Source organism: Pavona decussata, unplaced genomic scaffold (genome assembly GCF_977016875.1).
Source record: "Pavona decussata unplaced genomic scaffold, jaPavDecu1.1 SCAFFOLD_602, whole genome shotgun sequence".
In the NCBI taxonomy this organism is placed as follows: domain Eukaryota; kingdom Metazoa; phylum Cnidaria; class Anthozoa; order Scleractinia; family Agariciidae; genus Pavona; species Pavona decussata.
This window is the reverse complement of record NW_028145860.1, coordinates 3,846,280-3,865,583: the sequence shown is the minus strand read 5'-3', so window position 1 is coordinate 3,865,583 and position 19,304 is coordinate 3,846,280. Positions and strand designations below refer to the sequence as shown.

The following is a 19,304-nucleotide window of genomic DNA, read 5'->3' as shown; positions in this document are numbered from 1 at the left end:
AAAATTCTAAGTTTCATTTTGCAAAATAATTAAAAAGCAAGCAGGATCAAGAAGTCAACAGTTTTGCATCTTAAGATGGTGTGAGTCCACCGATTCGAAAGTGTGAACCTCCTTTGACAGCAAAATCATTCTGGCATGCCCCATGTGCAAGAAAATACTAATTAGTGCTTACCGGCTTCAGGAACCCAGGGTGGCTTTCATTTGAATGGTCACACTTTAGGATTTCGTTCACAGACTCAAAAAACTTAAATGTGCATAAGATGTTGTCCGGATACCAACAAGCTCTTAAAAACTCTGAAAGAGCAATAGATTTTACCAAATTGTCATCGACACAGTGAGCAATTAAAATGGACAAAATCAAGACAAAGATATTGATTGGGATGTCATCCACGGCACTGGAACTTTGTTGAATATGAAAAATTCAAGTGCGACCGCCTGTGGTTAGAATGACTACAACAAATTACTTTTGACACTTTGGGGCCAAACAAATTTACTTTACCACCAGATTTCAGATGTAGAATGCTTTACCTGTTGTGTTAACTCAAACTCTTTGTTTAGATTTATTATTTATAACTAGCGCCTTATCGCGTCATTTAAATTTGGCCAGGGGCAGAGTTCCCAGCGAACAAGGGCTCTTCAATTCTCTCTCTAAAGCATCTGGTTGCCTGAAAATGCTGTTTCTTTTGCAGTGGAAAAATGGTTTCTTCTATGGTGGTTAAGGATATTAACGATGAGTTTATGGATCTATTGTTCGCTGTTTTTCTCGCTATGGGGTCGGACCTGCTATTGCAACAGCCAGCTAACTGTCCCAAAAACCGCTTTCAAGAACTACACGGCTATAGCGATGGATTTTCTGAACATCTTTGAATTTAGAGCAACGAAGATTTCCTCCGGCGAAAGCGAAGCTGTGTGGAAGTATGAAACAAATCTGACTGAGGCCAATCGAGAATTTTCCGTTTTTAACTCGACTTTCGCCAAGGCTTTTTATCTTAAGGCAAGCGAGAATGCTTCACAGATCAAAGATGTGGATCTTTCAAAGGATATGGGACGACAGATAAGGTTAATTCGTCGAAACGCCCTTCCTAAATCTCCCAAAGACATAAAGCTCATAGATGATCTTGTCTCAAATATGACAAGAATTTACAGCAGCGGAAAAGTTTGCAAACCAAACATTTCTAAAAATGAAACGCACTGCATGGAACTCGACCCAGATCTCTACTCGTTGATGGGAAAATCACGTGACTACGATGAGCTTCTGTGGGGCTGGAAGAGCTGGCGAGACGCCGTTGGCCCTCCCATGAGGCCTCTGTACGAAAAGCTCGTGGTCCTTCTTAACGATGGGGCTAGAAGACACGAATGGGGCGACTATGGGAATTTTCAACGTAGCGAATATGAGATGGGGAATGACTTCCAATCAGTTATCAAGAAACTATGGAATGACTTGAAACCCCTCTATCAGGAGCTTCATGCCTATGTGAGGTACCAATTACGCCACAAGTACCCTCAAGTGCCTGAAAATGGAAGTATACAAGCGCATCTTTTGGGTAATATGTGGGCTCAAGATTGGAGCTTAATTAAAGATCTCGTTAAACCGTATCCCAAGGTTCCCTCTCTTGACGTCACACCAAACCTGATTAAACAGCAGTACACTCCTACAAAGATGTTCAAGCTTGCGCAGTCATTTTTCGTCTCGCTCGGTCTCGACCACATGCCCAACTCGTTTTGGAATAAATCCGTTATCAAGAAACCGAAGAAAAGGAACGTGGTTTGTCATCCGTCAGCTTGGGATTTTTGCAAAGGAGATGTCAGGTAAGGGTAAAAATATCGTATGATTGGTTGATGCATCCAGAATACATGACTGAATGATGATTAACCGATCAACTGATTAATTGATTCATTGGCTGAGTAAGTTAATTGATTCTTGACTGGCTGATTAACTGACTGACTGACAGATATGATTGATTGGTTGATTGATTGATTGATTGATTGATTGATTGATTGACTGATTGATTGATTGATTGATCGATCGATCGATCGATCGATCGATCGATCGATTGATTGATTGATTGATTGATTGATTGATTGATTGATTGATTGACTGACTGACTGACTGACTGACTGACTGACTAATTGACTGACTGACTGACTGACTGACTGACTGATTGGCTGACTGACTGACTGACTGACTGACTGACTGACTGACTGACTGACTGACTGACTGACTGACTGACTGGCTGGCTGGCTGACTGACTGACTGACTAACTGACTGACTGACTGACTGACTGACTGACTGACTGACTGACTGACTGACTGACTGACTGACTGACTGACTGACTGACTGACTGGTAATTGATCAATTAACCGTCGGCAGTGGCCATTGGCTATGAATACCCGGACAAAGAATCTTGGGGGTAATTCTTGCGATAGACAAACAGAACTTTTCAGTTGTGTGCTAAAACCGACCGCTTTAAGTTTACAGAACAAACTCGTACTCACAGTTTATTGGCGCATCTTTGTTTAGGATAAAGATGTGCACTGGCGTGAATCAAGAAAACCTGATAACTATTCATCATGAGATGGGACATTGTGAGTACTATCTAGCATACAAGGACCTCCCTTATGCCTACAGAAGTGGCGCAAATCCAGGCTTTCATGAAGCCATAGGAGATACTATTGCACTATCAGTTGAGAATCCAAAGCATCTGAAATCGGTTGGACTGCTGTATACGATTGGAAATAATTCGGGTGAGTCATATAACCATCATATAACCGTGTATTTTGTTTCCTTTCTATGTTTCTTCTCCCCATTTCCGTCGAGGAAAGGGAAATAGGAATGCCTGTGTTATGAACTAGGAGGTACTGCTCAGAATTTTTCGCAGGGATTTGCAGCCCGGGTTCTCCAAATCTTGATTCTATTTCAGAGCAAAACTACGTGCTTTTCCAATACCCGTTCATACAAAATCCATACCGTCCTTAGAGTGGCATATACGGCTATATGGATTGTAAAAAGAAGTATCCCCCTTGGGGGAAGTGAACCTGAAAATTCTAACCAGGAAGCCACGTTCGGGTCACCATACGTACACGTAAATGATTTTGATACCTGCTGGCTATCCAAACTTTAACGTTAGACAATAAGGGACATAAACGAGATTTCCTCTCTTGATTTCATGCTCTTTTAGTAACCTTGACCAAGCTAGTTTACCTCTCACTTATAACCACCTTGTACAGCATAATAAACAGCACCACAGGAAAGTACTGCTCAGTAGCTTTCATATGAATGGTCACACTTGAGGACTCAAAATATTAGAACCACCTTGTACAGCATAATAAACAGCACCACAGGAAAGTATTGATCAGTAGCTTTCATTTGAACAGTCACCAAGCTTTGAAGTTTGACGCATAATGCACACAACATGTCTGACACTAACAATGAAGCGGCCGACTCATTTACGTCTCTATTGATTCTTACAGAGGCAGACATAAACTTCTTGATGGAACAAGCCCTGCAGCGCGTGGCTGCCCTCCCCTTCACGTTTCTTGTTGACGAGTGGAGGTGGAAAGTGTTCTCAGGGAGGATTACACCGGCCAATTACAACTCAGAATGGTGGAAACTGCGCATGCACTATCAGGGTGTCATGGCGCCTGTCCCCCGGACGGAAAAGGACTTTGACCCTGGGGCGAAATTCCACGTGGGCGCTAATTATCCCTATATCAGGTAATTACATCGCATTTAAGCCTTAGAAGGCTAAAGGACAAACTTTTTTTTCGGCTTTTTGTTTGTAAACTATAATTAAAAAGTGGATCATTCGATGATGCAATTTGAGAGTTTTCATTGGCTTAGCGACCATGGGATAACAAACACTATTAAAAACTGGATCATTGTGTAATACATTTCTATGGATTTGATTGGCTTAGCGGCCATGATATATGAACCATTATACCATGCCTGAGAAATAGTGGTCATTAAATCGTCTTCTGGTCTTTTTTGCAAAGCGAAATCAGTAAGGTCTTACAGTATTTCTTGTTTTTGATAGAACAACCTTTCCACTGTCACTTCATGTGGGATATGGGATGATTATAACCAGCTCAGTGCTATGGGCCTTGTTGGCCATCTCTCATCTCACATCCAGCAAGTGCGGGTGGAAAAATGATTAAATACACAACTCCATTTTGAAATGGCAATAACTGTTAAACCTGAAGGCATTTTGCGTCTGGGGTTTTGTAGCCTTATTTTGCTCATTATATCTATCTTGATCAGTGGAGTCGTAACGTACGACTGGACGCATCCCTCATATCCTATTATTTTCAGTGCTGATTCTTTCCCATTGATTTTCGTCTGCAGTTATTTCGTTTCGCTGATCCTTCAGTTCCAATTTCATCGCTCACTTTGCAACACAGCCGAACACAAAGGCCCGCTGTTTGAATGTTCCATCTACAAATCAAAAGAGGCAGGCAAGAAATTCAGGTACATGCGCAGTGATAGTATTGCCACGTCAAATTATTTAGGATGTGTTTGATTTAGTGGCATTGGGTCTTGAGCATAATCCTATTTAAGGTGCTAAAAGAAGTTGACACTTTTGGATCGAGGTGTGGGCGACCTGTACCATTTGCAACGTCTTACATGGTTGGTTGAGAGGACAAAAGAACGAACAACAGAACAATGCTCCCAACCCTAAAAAGCAATGCAGCTGCAGGTTATCAGGGTCCAGTGAAAATAGAGCCTTTGAAGGGTGCAGGTCTACTGATCGAGGTGCACGGGACTACAGAGGGAATGTACCATTGTTGAGAGTCTTTCTCGTGCTTGAATACATAGTCGACTTAACTGGTTGCTGATATACAAGATGTTTTAAGTTGTGCTGCACTAGTATAAGGAGAAGGGCATTGATTTAGTATAGCGCTGTCATAACACCAAAACCAAAGTAATCAACGTCACCAATCAAAACTGACGTTAACAGCGCAATGAACCAATCAAAATTCGAAGCAAATACACGTAACCGGCGCCAAGCGCGGGAAAACGCGTGCGAACAAGTCACGATTTGGTTTTGCTTCTCATTGGTTGAGAGAGTAGCGTGAATGTTGCTAACCAATCATAGACCGTAGTGAAGAAAACCAAACTAAACAAGAAATAACCCAGGACTGCTCGCTATATAAAGGAAAATAGGTCACTAGGAACATAGAAAAATTGTGCACTCACCAATAAAATTTTACCAAAACTGAAAATGCTCGACAATGTTTTGTTTTCCTTATAGAGTTGTTTTCGATATTCTTTTTTAGTCTTGTAATAACGTACTTTGTTATCTTTGTCGTGTGTTGTTTTAAGGGAAATGTTGGCCGCTGGTCGAAGCCGTCCTTGGCCCCAGACCCTTTACCGTTTGACAGGTGAGCGGGAGATGACAGCTAGCGCGATGTTAGAGTATTTTGCACCTTTACAAGACTGGCTCATTAAATATCGCATCAAAAAGGGATACATCACCGGCTGGAGACGGAAAAAAGTGTTAACTTCAAATACTGTGGCAAATGGAGACAGGAAAACATTGCCATCTTTGACACCCAGTTTAGCCAGTGAGAAGATTCAATCGCTCGCTAATAAATCGTCAGGGATGAATTTCACTTCTGGTGGCAAGAAAGGCGCGGATGAGGTAACCTTCCCGGAAGTAAAGAAAAATGATGACGCCATTAATTTGGGAAAGCCGGATCTAAAGGCTGCTTTGGCAGCCATGGGGCCTTCGTTAAAAGCTTCAGAAGAAAATCTTGGGGAACGTAGAGGAAATTCGCTTCTTGATCCCAAGTCTGCTATCTTAGGAGCGAGACCAATGTTTGTTCCTAACAAAATTAAGGATCAGTTAGATTTAGGTTAAGACAGAAAGAAAACTTGAATATTTAAATTTGCAATACTGTGTATCGAGAAATGAACAGTTCTTCAGGAAAGCGCCGATCAAAAGTCCTTATGAACGGTGGTCCTAAAGTGTTCCGTTCACACTCTAATCAAAAGAGGAACACACTGCTGAAGGTTTTAATCTGAACAGTAACACCTTCAGTCAGACTTAAGGTCTTAAGAGGGAAAGTAACGTCGTGCTCTTTTCAACAACCGTTTCAAACTCAACCGATTTTTGTTGATTTGGTTGCAGTGTCCCAATAGAACATTTTGTCAGCCGTTGATATCTTTATTGCACACCGTATTCAACTGTTTCAGACGACTTCTGTGGAGGTTTGAAAATTTCACCAACCAAAGCAACAGAAAACGATTTTTCAACCAATCGAATGGTTTTCCAATGAGTGCCGTAAAACCCAACCCAAAGTAATCACTCAACCAATCAGAGCACACCTAAACAACGCAATGAACCAATCAGAAGTCGAAGCAAATACATGTAACCAGTGCCAAGCGCGGGAAAACGCGTGCGAGCTGAGAAAGTGGCGAGGGTTGTGGCGACCAATCACAGAGCGTAATAAATACAAAAGCGCAAACGAGAATTCCCCACTCCAGAAACTATGGAAAGACTGGTCCGAGTAAGGGATTATGGTCATTATGGGATCGTTTGGTTAGACGATCCAACGAATACGTGCATTTTCGGCATTTTGTCGGGGTAGCTCTTGTTAAATAGTTTTTATCTGTAAAAGAGTATCCTTATACAATTGACTGCCGAGAAATGTACTTATTTATCAGCGCAATTCCCATCTGTCTACCCAAACGATCCCATAATCCTTCACTCGTTCCAGTCTCCCCATAGTTTCTGCAGTGGTGAATTATCTTCGACGCTGAAAAGAAAACCAATCTTTAAAAAAGACTCAACTAACCCAACCAACCTAAAACGATTGATCCCAATAGAACACGAGGTAACCTGTGCAATTTACCCGCAGGTTCCTCGTAAGGTCATTTGTTTTAGTTTATACTGCACGCTTATCAACAGTACCACAGCGTTTATTACATAAACATATAAAATAAATTTAAAAAATAACATCAATTATTAACAATATTTTCTGATAATAAAATGCATATGATGTTTTGTTCTACGTAAATGCTTGAATAAAGCGGCTGAAAACGACCTAGGGTGATGTAAGCTTTGGTCGCTCTAAAGGACAAAGAAAACAACTTCAATTATTGACCTTTTACTTGCTAATGTTTTTTGTTGGAATGTAACCTACGCTAGTCTCCTTCGCAGCCGTTTTTGGTATGTCACGCAACGCTCCCCCGTTCCAACGTTCTTTTGTGGAGAGCATTGCGTGACACCCCAAAAACGGCTGCGAAGGAGACTAAACCTATGCCCGAGTGCACAAAAAGTTTTCAAAACCAAGACACGAGAAACTCATATTGCGTTTTTCAGACCACTTCGACAAACATTTCCAGCTTTCTCTTCAAGCTCAAAGAATTAATAGAGTTTTCGTCATTAGTCCGCCTTCTGTAATTAGTCTTAGTAAATTGTGTTAATACTGCGGAGATCTTTTAAAAAGCTCATTAGAGCTTGCTGGATCTCCTGCCTTATCCGATACTACATGTATATGATTATGATGTATATGTTTGAATGAAAGAAGGCGAATAAATAAAGAAACTAAAAAAAAAAAAAAAAAAAAAAAAAAAACCCAGCTGTTGTTTACACAATAGGGCCTGCCCAAGGACCTTGCGTCATAGTCAGCCCTTCCCGATTATGAACAATCCCTGATCCTTTAAACACCGATAGAGATCATCATCTAATTTCTTCTTCTTCTCTACATCATCAGGCGTGAAAGAAAGAAAATGGTCACTTAAGATGTATTGTCTCAGAATTAAGATAAAGTCTCCCGACTGGTACTATACGGAATATATAGGACCAGTGAGGAGAATTTACAAGTTGATTATAGGGTTAAGAAACCACATCACTATAAAGTGAATTAACGTATTTTTAACTTCGCGATTTTTCCAACTCGATTAATTTGTTTAAAGGCGGACTGAAGGTATTCTTGTTTATTCTCTAGAACTGAGCAGTCACTCATCGCTTTGTGACTTGACTCTAATAACGTTGCGTGCCTTTTATTCTCTAAATGCTAATTTGTGAGCTTGATTTTTTCTTGATAATTAGGGTAATTTTTCAATAACGTGACTTCACGATTAAAACAGCGTTTTTCTCCGCAACACGGCTAGCCTGCAAACTTACAACTAATGAATGAGATTAATTTTTGTTTTGAAATGGCTAAGGCAAACCTAAAACGTAATAAGCTATACAAATTTTAACTAAATTTCGGATTAAATTGATACAATAATTCCGACGCGAAGGGGCCCGATATTTTAAAAACTAATTCTGGAAAAACTAAAATGGATACGAACTCTCAAGATTCTACTAGCCTGCAAAGCAAACTCTCTTGGGGATGGGGATTGAGTAGGAGGGGAAGGAAGGACCCCCCCCCTTCCCCACCGCCGACCCCCAAGACAGCTTGCTCGCAGGCTACAGTTGTACTAAATACTCGTATAATTCGTCAAAGAGTATTCACTCCTAATCGATCTATAAAAAGACAGCACGAGAAGTGCGAACGTTCCAAAGTTAGCTTCAAGTAATGGCTACCCATAACTACTTTAAAGTTACTTAATAACTTTGGTGAAGGATACTCCATATTCTCATGCAATTTACTCAATCTCTCGTTGGAATATATTATGCCTGGGCATTAAAGACTGCAGCACATTCCCTCTCTGTCCAAATGCTCATTTCAGTCTTTCATTTTCCGATTGTTCGTTCTCGTTTCAGTCCTTTGATCCTATGCCGTTTGACTATGGAGGAGCAATCCTGCAGTCTAACTTACTAACTTACTCGAATAAAGCTTTCAGCATTGAGCTACAAAAACATACAAATGGTATCTAATGGTCCACTAAGACGGTGCCCACAACGTGTGATCACGATTATCCAAAGCATTACATAGTTCTCACAGAGTCTAATTCACTTCACCTACAGGTATGTTCCACTGGTGTACTGACGTGCTATACCAGATGGACGGCTCGGCCTACTGTCATCACCGTTTATGTGACCATACCGGTCCATGTAGCCTTGTTTATAACTTGTATCGTTCTGTCTATCATATTTACTTTTAACGAAGCTTCTATCGTCTGGCTCGTCATCGTACCATCTCTCCTTGGTTGTGTTTCGATTTCTATCGTAAGGGTACCCATAGTCATCATCCAAACGCTCTCTTGCATAAGGAACATTCTCCGAGGGATATTGTTCAGTTCCGTACGGTTTTGCCATCCCCCGGTATTCGTAAGGGTCAGGATACGGCACTACTCCTCCGTTTATTTCGTCCGAGTAGTCGTCGGTTTTTTCTTCGTACACCTCCTGATAACCGATCAGGTTGCCGTCGTTATCGTAAACCCCGATTATTCTCCTTGTGTAGGTACTCTCGGGTTTCCTTGGGGGCATTTTGTATGGGTCCGAGTATCCTTCATAGTCGTCAGGAACCTCCCCACTTGGAGCACTCTCGTAGGTGTAGGCTTCTTGAGTCGGCTGCATGGGTGGTTCCTCTTCCTCTCTTCCCGAGTCGTAAGACGGCGGTTCGGGCAACTCGTCTCGACCTTGGCTATTTGGTTCCTTAGGGTAATCCTCGTCACCGGGGTATTCTTCATCCCTTGGGTAATCTTCCCTGTAGTCTAGACCGTTCTCGGGTGATTCTGCATGATGTGCGTGCGCGTGCAACAGTCCATCCAGTTTAAATAGCTCATCGCGACTGGTCGCTCTAAATCGTCTTGGAGGCACAGGTTCGTCCAATTCTTCCTCGAGTTGGTCCGCGGCGTCTCTGCTTGGGACTGGTTGGAAGGCGCCTCCATTTAGCTTCACACCAGAGCCCCTGAGGAAAGGGAACCGCTCTATGTCAATGCTTTTGGGTTTCTGAGGCTCGGGAAGAGCTTGCGCACTGATCAGAATACGTTCCGGATCGGTGTGAGGTGGATAATAAGAAGCCGGCGGCGGAGCGCTGTAGACCTCAGGTGCCTTGTAGACTACTTGAGGTACATCCGCTTCTTCTTCACTTTCTTGAGACAGACTTGCTTCATCGTTGTCCTCTGGTTCAGATGCGGTCACCTCGGACGGATGACTCACCACAGGACTGCCACGGGTGTTGTAGTCCACAGTCAGCGACACAGGTTCTCCGATGATGACAGTTCCTGGTAACTGGCTGACGGGAACTTCTATCTCGGAGACGCTGCGACCACGACCAGGAGTGACAACCCGATTCGGGCTTCGAACGCGCTCTTGTACGAACACACCCAGCTGCACTTCCGGTTTTCCTTCGACGTCAATTGTAAGAGATGTAGTCTCCGCTTTGTCTGGTACCACAGGCTGGCCAGCCTGGAGTTCAGCAAGCTGCGCACGACTCTCTTCGTAGCGTCTGTAAAGAGACTGGATCTCTTTGGACAATTCAACCACACGGACGCTGAGTTTCTCGTTTTTCTTTTCGCACTCGTCCAGCTGAGTAGTTTTTCCCTCGAGCTGTCCTTTAACCTCTTTCACGTTGCTTTCCAAGAGACGGATCTGGTTATGAAGCACTGACTCATCCTTCTCCGAGGCTGGTATCCTGCTTTGCAGAAGCTGTATCTCCCTAAAATAAAAACAAGGAAAATGGAGCCATTCCTATACCGAATGTACTATATGCATTTTCTTTTTTCTTAAAGTATTTCAGGTTTTTTTTTTTTTCATAATATTGTAGCTTTTATAACAATATATGTATATACGTAATTTAGCTTCTTCCTGCAAAGTGTGTCAATAAAGTATCTATCTAGTAATTTATAGAACGCCAGCATCAGTTGTGGCCCATACTGCTATTCCCTGATTTATATACACTTTATCCACTATTTTATACACGTACTACGACCCTATGCTTGTATTACGCATGAGTAAAGGGGGTGTGTTCGACGTCATGAGTTCATTCAGTAAAATATGCTATTCCCAAACCCTTCTGCTTCTTCTAGGTTTTATGCCAAATTAAGAAGTTTTGAAGTCGACTTAAAACTGCTTCTAGTGTCCTTCGAAAAGTTTGGAACCTTTAAATTTCTGAACAAACCTTGATTTCTGAACAAATGAGGCGCAAATGTAATTGAACTGTACGGTTAAACGTGCAAATTCTATAACAGATACTTTTTACTTAACAATGAGACGGCAAACTCGACGTTCCTATCGGCTATTTCGCCCCAAACAAACAATCAAAGTTCGACGGAAACCGAGATCGAGCCGTATAATAGGGCCATTTCCAAGCTGCTTTGAGGCTCATTGCGAAAGCGAGGCTAAGTGCAAAGCTTTTCATGTGAAAATGAGTTTCATTCGAATGCAAAAAAAAACTAATTTCCAAATGAAAAGCAAAGCAACTGGTAAAAGCCTACTGTTTAGACAGAACCCGGGACCGATTTATTCAACAAAGAAATTCCGTAAAAATGTGCTCAGCATGTAGCCAATCAGATTGCGAGTTTGCCTAATAGTCGGTCACTGGGTTATGCTACATTAAGTTATCTGTACCGGCTTTAACTGACATAAATCAATACTATATTAAGGTGAGTCAGCCCATGGTGTCTAATTTTGAACCGTTGTCTGAAAAACAAAGTTTATAAATAAAGATAATAGACACCATACCTCTCCAGCATGAGAATTTCGTTGTCTTTGTCGCCGTCCATGTTTTCAATGGCTTTGTTCTTTTCGGCCAGCTCCTTTCCAAGTCTACTAATCATCTCTTCTCTGGTCAACAGCTCTTTCTTGATCCACTTGGCTTGTTCCTCCGCTTGCTGTTTTTGCTTTGAAGCTCGCTGAAGCTCGATTTCCAGGTGTGTGATTCTCGTGTGAGACTTGTGGAAGTCTTTACTCAAGCCCTCTTTTTCCATACTGGCCTGGCTCAGTTTTATCTCCAGCTCGGCGAGTTTTTCTGAATCTTTCCGCAGTTCGCCCTGAAGATTGTTCTTCTCTTTCTGCAGTGAATTCTTCTCATCCTCGACCTCGTCTAGTTTGAGCTTCAGAGACTCAAATTTTTCTTGCCAGCCATCTTCACTCGTCTGCCGATATAAAGACCTCTTCAGCTCCTCGAGCTCTGCTAGGAGGCGCGCACACTCCTCCTCTTTCTCCTTCAAAGTCTCCTTTACTTTTTCCAGCTCGTTTACAAGATCTGTTTTATCTTTCAACTCTTCCAGGAGCCGTTTGCACTCTTCCTCTTTCTCTCTCAAAGTCTCTTTCACTTTTCGTAGCTCCTTCTCAATATCTGCAGTATCCCTGGAGAGTTTGAGCTCGGACACTTGACGGCGTAACGTCGCAGTTTCTACATGCGCATCGTTAAGCTCGCGTCGTGCCTTGCTGTACTTAGACTTAGTATCTTCATGCTCATCTTCATTTCTTTCCAAGCTTCGTTCAAGGCGTTTCTTTTCACTCTGAAGTGAATTCCTCTCTCGTTTCAGGTCATCGTGTTTTTGCCTCCAGCTTTCTCCATCTTCTTTTCCTTTTAATTGGGCTTTCAAATCAGCTATCTCCGCCTCAAGCCGCCGAATCTTCTCCTTCAAATCTTTGTTTTCACCTTCCATCTTGTCTCTTTCAGTTATGTGCAAGTCCTCTTCTTCCTTTAGTTCCTCACTCAGAAATTTCACTTCTTCCTCTAACTTTTTCTTGTCTTTCTTGAGGTCATCGTTCTCTTCACAAACTGCACCATACATTTCTTTCCCTTTTTCTAATGTCTCGTTGACTTCGTCCAATTTATCTTCGAGCTCCGCCTTCTCCTTGGTAATTTCTTCGTTTTTGTCTTCTAATTTCTCCTTGCCTACCACCATTTGGTCGTGCTTCGCCTTAAGGTCTTCATATTTCTCTTTATAGTCATCTGTAGCAATCAGTGACTTTAATTCCTGGAGTTCTTGTCTCGCCTTCTCAAGCTCTTCTTCGAGGTACTCTTGCTCTCGCACTTTCTCTTCAAGGTCATAAATGATGTTTTTGTCTTGTGCCTGCTCCTTTCTCAGCTGGTTAATGATCACTTCTTTCTCTACCAGCTCTTTCCGCATCTCCTCGCATCTTTCGCTCAGATGGCCAATCGTCTTGGAGAGCTCATCTGTAGTCTTCTTAGCTCTATCTTGGGATTCTTCTAAGCAGTCTTCTAGTTTTTGTTTCTCCGTGTTAGCGCGTTCCAAAAGCTCTTCCAGTTCTTGTATCTGCGACTTGGCGTAGTCATTGGACCAGGAATCTGCTGGTTCCTTTGGAGGTGCGGCAAGATTCGGCGTTTCAACCACAACTATAACACGCTCCTCGTCAAATTCATCGAAGTCGCTCAAATCTTCTTCAATCTGGGCCAATGGAGCTGCACTCTGCACAACCTCAGGGCGATGAACTACAACTTCCTCTGGGTCCTTCTCTTTGGGACTTTTAGCTTTTGCTGCTTCTTGGACAAAGCTTGCAAGCTCGCTTTGTAAAGAAATCACTTCGTCTCTTAATTGTTCAACTTCTTGCCTCAGCTCCTCGTTTTCTTGCTCCAATCTCTTCTGTGCAGCATCGTCATCCGAAGAAACATCTTCATTAGTATGTGCTGAATCGGCTTTGTCTCCGTCAGGCTCATCTTCAGACATTTCGTCTGCAATACGCGCCAATTCCCGATCTCGTGCGTCTTGAAGTTGTCTTTGTAGTGAAGCGATATCATCTTTTAATCCATTTAGCTCTTCGTTTTCCACCTTTAACGCTGCGAGCTGCTTTTCCTTGTCAGAAACCTCCTTCTTAAAGAGTTCAGCGCGCACGTGAGCCTCATTCAATTGCTTGGTGAACTGTTTCACGTCCATTTCAGCTTTGTTCTTACTATCCACAAACTGCAGGTTCAGCAGCTCCTTTTCTTTGCAGACGTCTTTGAGATTCATTTCCAACTGTGCGATCTTTTTGTTTTGTAATTCAAGCCGCTTGCTTCCTTCTCGGATCAAATCTTCTCTGCTTTCCTTCTCATCCTCCAGTTTGCTCTCCAACTCTGCCATCAGGCCGCGAAGCACTGACATTTCTTTCTCCAGCTCGATGTTTCTGGATCGACTGCTATCGCAGTTGTCTTCAGATTCAGCAATTTGCGAATGGTAATCCAGAATCTGCTGCTTCATCTCTTCGATAATTTCATCATCAGCCGACAATTTAACCTGGAAGTCCTTCAGCTTCTCCTCGAGATCATTCACTTCGCTTCGTAATTCTTCTTTCTCTTTCTGCAGCTGATTTTTTTCGGTTTCAATGGCATCGAACTTGAGTTTCAAAGACTCCATTTCCTGCATCAGGTCGCTGTCATCTTTATTCCCACCACGTCCACTATATTTACCTTTTGTGCTGTCATCTCTCGCGTCATGCGTAGCTGTTGTGTCACGCAAATTTTTGGAATTCATGACTTTCAATTCCTCAATCTCTCTTTCCAATTCTTCGTTTTCCTTTGTCGCCGCCTCAAGCTGGTCCTTAAGATGTTCGTTTATAGTTCTCTTAATTTCATCCGATTTCTCTCGATCCCGTCGTTCCTGTTTATTCTTGCGAATTGTCGCCTGGAGCTTCTCGATGGTAGTTTTCAATTCCTTGTTCTCCTCCACAACCGTCTTGAATGTTATCTCATGCTCTGAAAATGTCCTGTGATACGAAAATGCCGCATTCTTGAGCACCCCGATTTTCTCCTCCGTATGCTCGCAGGCATTCTCCAGGTTCCTTAGCCTTTCGCGTGTATTTCTTAACTCTGCTTCAAGCTCACCGAGTCTATCTTGGGCTTCGAAGAAGCGCTCCTTGAAATCTTCGTTGGCCGGAAACTCCTCGACTGTAAATTTAACTCTTTCTTCCGTAGTGGTCGAGTCAGAGGTCAATGAAACATAGTCTGTTGTCTCTCTTTTCACTTCAACGTCGTAAAATTCCTCTTCACCGTCGCTCGAATCACTATGATCATCCTTCGATATAACTGCATCACTTGACTCCGACATGTTGGAATTAGCTAGCCTTGTTCAGCGTTGACGAGACAAAATGCCGCTGTCAAAGGAAGACAAAACAGAAAAAATTGGCTAGCTATTCGCTGATAAATTGCTGTCGTTCCACTGTTGTGTATGTACACGGGCGATAACTGATAAAACTGTCAGTAAGCGATGAAGCGTATGCTGCTACCGTGCGGCCAATCGTTGCTAGCTCGATCAATGATCGCTTATACGAAACGCAGACGAACTAAATAATCCAGAAGTCAATACAAAGCTAACCACAGAATAAACACGCGGCACAGGCAAGTGATAACCGCATTAACACGAAAGATTCTCGCCAAACTTCACTGTTATTTACGCCTTTACGTCAGCTCAAGATATAGGCAAACTGACAATACCAGGCGCATGCTTATGCTAATTACAATTATTGCCCAAGAAAACGACGAATCTCGAAACGATAACAAACGAATAATCCTTTGTCAAACGTTCAAGTGTCAGAATACCTGCTAATGATGATTTCAACTTTCGTTAGGTGACGATCACATTTCGCTGTATATCCTTGCGCAAGCAACACCTAGCAGCGAAAGACAAGTATTTGATGATGCTCTCCGCGTCTCTATTGTGGCATCTACGTGGGTTGGTCCCTAGAGAACAACAAGATTGACTGTGTAATAATAATCGCGCAGCCAATCTAGAAATTGTTTGCGAGGAATTTGCATACCAGCAACAACTCAGTCACGCTCGGGGAAATGGGAAAATTTCACGCATGAAAACGTTAATTTGGTGGAGGATCATTTTCACACGCAGCGTGATTCGATCGTTGACGGTCGGAGGTCGTGTGAAGTGTCCGTCTCTGTAAATTAACCATTAGCTTTGAGATTAAGGAAGTTCCATTATCCTATTTTGTTTCTTTCTTTTATGTTTTCGTAACTTTTTATACAGATTCGATTGTTAATCCTTAGCTAAAGCTAGGCAAACAATTGGCGCCGTTAGGTACAAAGAATATGTTTGCTTCTTTAAATAAGTGAAAATTAATAGTTTTAATCATTTGTGTCATCTTGAACGTCACAGAAGTTAAAAAGAATGGCAAAAATGTTTGTCTTGAATTCTTGGTAGTATTTAGTACTTTTGGTTTTCATAACTACATGCCTTACTTTGTCAGTTTTAGGATCAAGAAAATACTGTATTTAATCCCTTTGATTATGTAGCCACAACAACTCAAAATTTACATGTCTGATTCATACCGGTTTATAATTACTACACCCTCAGGGAAACTGATCTCAATCCAACCATAATAAAATAACTGAAATGGTCATGTTAAATTAAAGTTATAATTCAGAAAGGTTAAGTGAACAATAATTTACCACTTGCCTCAGCTGTTCACGTCGTCTTATTTTTGTATTTATTTTATTTTATTTTATTTTTTTTTTTGCTTCACTGAAAACCAACTTTATCAAACTACCGATTTTCATTACAATAACACATAACAGTGTGGACCTGAGGTTAAACCGTAAAACCGCAAAAATCCAGTTCTGCACTACTCGAAAACAAACCTAAAATAGAGCCATTGAATCACACACCTGCTGTTTATGCTATGTCTCGCCAGGTTGATCGCTATTGTACTTTTGCTTTCAATTAGCCGTTAAATTAACTAAATAAAATAAAAAAGTAAAGCATTTTGGTTTGAATCACGGTATATTTTTGTCTACTTGTAGACCGGAAATAACGTAGCAAGTTTGCAGGCCACAAGCTATCAATATTAAGCAGAACAAAGGTTTCTTTTAGAAAAAATCCACAGTTCAGTGTAGTTTACGCTGAGCACTCATGGTTTTCCGGTTCTAGCAAGATCAGAAAGACATTTTTGAAAGAATTGGACAGATTAGAGAGAATAATAAAAGTGTTGCGTGATTTCAACCGCTGCCTGCAATATAAGCGATCGATATCTGATTGAATCGCGCGTTTACACGCGACACGCAAACGTACGCTCGCCATATTGAAAACCGATAAGACCCTGGGGATGAGACTCGCTTGGACTGGAATCGAGTATTCACGAGGCAGCTAAAGATGGCGGTGAGTTTGTTTCGAAAAATCGTTCAATATTAACACAAATTTTTCACCTCTTCCTTTTTCGTTTCTTGACAGGCCGAGGAGGTGACATTTCTTAGTCAAATCTGAGTGTTTCCGTGGAAACATGATGACGAAAAAGAGTAACCGACAAGCGATAAATGTACGTTAAACGTTATGTAAAGTAATTCATCTGTCGGACGTCGTGCCTTCGTTTTTCTCCTAACGTAACTTCTTTGTCGTGTCTTCTTTGTCAGTGTAGTGTAGTAAATATCGTTTAAATGTTATAATTTTGTGTTTTTACCAGAGTTGATGTGGTGTACAGTTGTAACGTGTAAATATTAGCATTTTTAGCGTCTAATTCTACAGAGCAATGATTAAACACGAGACATGAGTTCCAAACTTTGTTTGTACCATGATTATGTTACACTTGATTTCTGAGCTCTGTAGCTTAGCTGGGAAGGGTGCTCTGAAACCAAAGAGAGGGTTCTGTCCCTCTTTTATTTATCTGTTTGTTTCAGACAGGGAGTTGCACTATAAAAGAGGGCTTCAAGATCAAGGTTTAATTTCAATCAACAGTGAATATAGCTTTTTGTGCGGAGAGGGGATGGCGCAGTGGTGAGAGCACTGCATTCCACCAATCTGGCCCCGGTTTGATTCCCTGAATTGATGCCATATGTGGGTTGAGTTTGTTGTTGGTTCTTGTCCTTGCTCTGAGGGGTTTTCTCAGGTGTATACAATATGTGAAGCATGCGAGGCATACGTGCAAAGCATGAACAAAACATGTGAGGCATGTGAGGCACGAACAACCGCCAACACAAATGCTAACTGTTTAGCTAACCGGGGAGCTATTTAAGCTAACCTGACTATTTAGGCCAACCAGAGTGCTTTTTAGGCTAACCTGAGTCCCGGGGTGGGGGGGTACTCCTCTGAATTCTTGGTGGGGGTGTGCCGCCCGGGTCTTCAAATCCCGACCCTATTTCAGACCTAAACATGCCATTTTCCACACCCGTTTTCAGAGCTGACCTCTAGAATTCATGCCCGTTTTCAGACCTGATAATTATGCATCAGTGCCGAGCAGAAGTTGATGCAAGGAGTAAAAGTAAGCTGGAATGACATAGTTTATCTATTTCTTTTTCTCGCTATCAGTTAGTCGTTCCAGTTACGTACTGAGAAGAAAAATATGTTTGTAAGCTTTTGTAAATGTTCCCGAACCGATTTCAGACCGTAATTGTCAAAATCTGTACCCGTTTTCAGACCAAAACGGCTGAAAAACCATACCCTTTGGGGCGGCACATACCTATATACCTTATATAGGGGAGTACCCCCCCCCCCCCCCAGGACTGAGTGACTGAGTGCCTCGCACGTCTGCCTCACGTGTCTCGCATGCCTCGCTGGCTCGCAGATTGTGCATCCCCGGATTTCTCTGGGTACTCTGGTTTTCCTCCCTCCACAAAAACCAACAAATTAAAATTTGACCTGGAAACAGTGGATGAAGAGCCACTCTGTGGATATGCCACTGAAATTCCCATTTATTTATTTATTTATTTATTTATTTGTTTATTTATTTATTTATTTATAGCTTGAAAATATTGGAAAATAGATTTTTCAAGGTTTTAAGTTTTCTTTCACGATTGGTTAAAGTTTAAACCAAGGAAGTTTGAGGATCATAACTGAGGGAGCAAATGAACAAATTGATTTAAGATGCCTTTAAGTTACAATACATGTTTACCCCACAAATGCTGGGAAATCAATGAAATTCAAACCCATTTTGATATATTTGTTATGAGCAAACAGTGTTTGCTACTGTTTTCTTTAAAATTATAAACTTTTTGGTTTACAGTAGCTAATTTTTGTGAAGTATACTAAAACGATTTGCATCAAAGCACAAACTTCCACATGCAATACTAAAATGCAAATTGAGTAACATCAGTACTAGGAGGACTGTGGTCCCATTGATAGTGCACCTTCAAAATACCCAAGATTTTTTTCAGTTTTACAGTCAACCCAGGTCTAGTCTGAAATGTCAGCCTTCTCCTCCCCCTAACCCACAGGGGGCACGGGAGACACGCGTGAACAGTATTTCCAAGAATGAAATGAACATTCGAATTTCTTTTTGTAATGTCCGACATGTGAATGGAATGTTGGACATTTCTCTGGAAATCGTTCTGAAAAAGACGCATTAACTGAAAAAAAGATTCAAAATACTTGGGAAACAATTGTTATTCTTGAAATATTCATTTTTGCAATGTAAAGAAAAATTCATAGCTTTATACCGTCAGTAAGCTAGGGAAATTTATACAGGAACTCTGAAACCTCGTTGGCGATTTTCAAAACTGACATGTAAATTTCAAAACTC

At 41.7% G+C, this 19,304-nt stretch overlaps 2 protein-coding genes across 3 annotated transcripts; one reads left to right on the top strand and one right to left on the bottom strand.

Annotated features, from left to right (window-relative positions):
• Positions 1 to 178: 178 nt before the first annotated feature.
• Positions 179 to 7,043, top strand: LOC146449466 (angiotensin-converting enzyme-like). The gene is made up of 5 exons (XM_085101218.1): positions 179 to 1,809; positions 2,522 to 2,745; positions 3,472 to 3,715; positions 4,343 to 4,465; positions 5,321 to 7,043. The coding sequence occupies exons 1-5, from the start codon at positions 731 to 733 to the stop codon at positions 5,856 to 5,858; spliced, it is 2,208 nt and encodes a 735-aa protein (XP_084957344.1). The 5' UTR covers positions 179 to 730; the 3' UTR covers positions 5,859 to 7,043.
• An 819-nt stretch (positions 7,044 to 7,862) lies between these two features.
• LOC146449465 (uncharacterized) lies at positions 7,863 to 15,618 on the bottom strand. Of its 2 annotated transcripts, XM_085101216.1 has the most exons (3): positions 15,385 to 15,618; positions 11,580 to 14,939; positions 7,863 to 10,554 (listed from the first exon to the last, which is right to left on the bottom strand). In XM_085101216.1, exons 2-3 carry the CDS (start codon positions 14,891 to 14,893, stop codon positions 8,913 to 8,915), a joined length of 4,956 nt encoding a protein of 1,651 aa, XP_084957342.1. In that variant the 5' UTR covers positions 14,894 to 14,939; positions 15,385 to 15,618; the 3' UTR covers positions 7,863 to 8,912. The 2 variants fall into 2 exon arrangements, with proteins under 2 accessions (XP_084957342.1, XP_084957343.1); XM_085101217.1 differs by lacking the exon at positions 15,385 to 15,618 and having other exon boundaries at positions 11,580 to 15,342.
• Between the last annotated feature and the right edge of the window lie 3,686 nt (positions 15,619 to 19,304).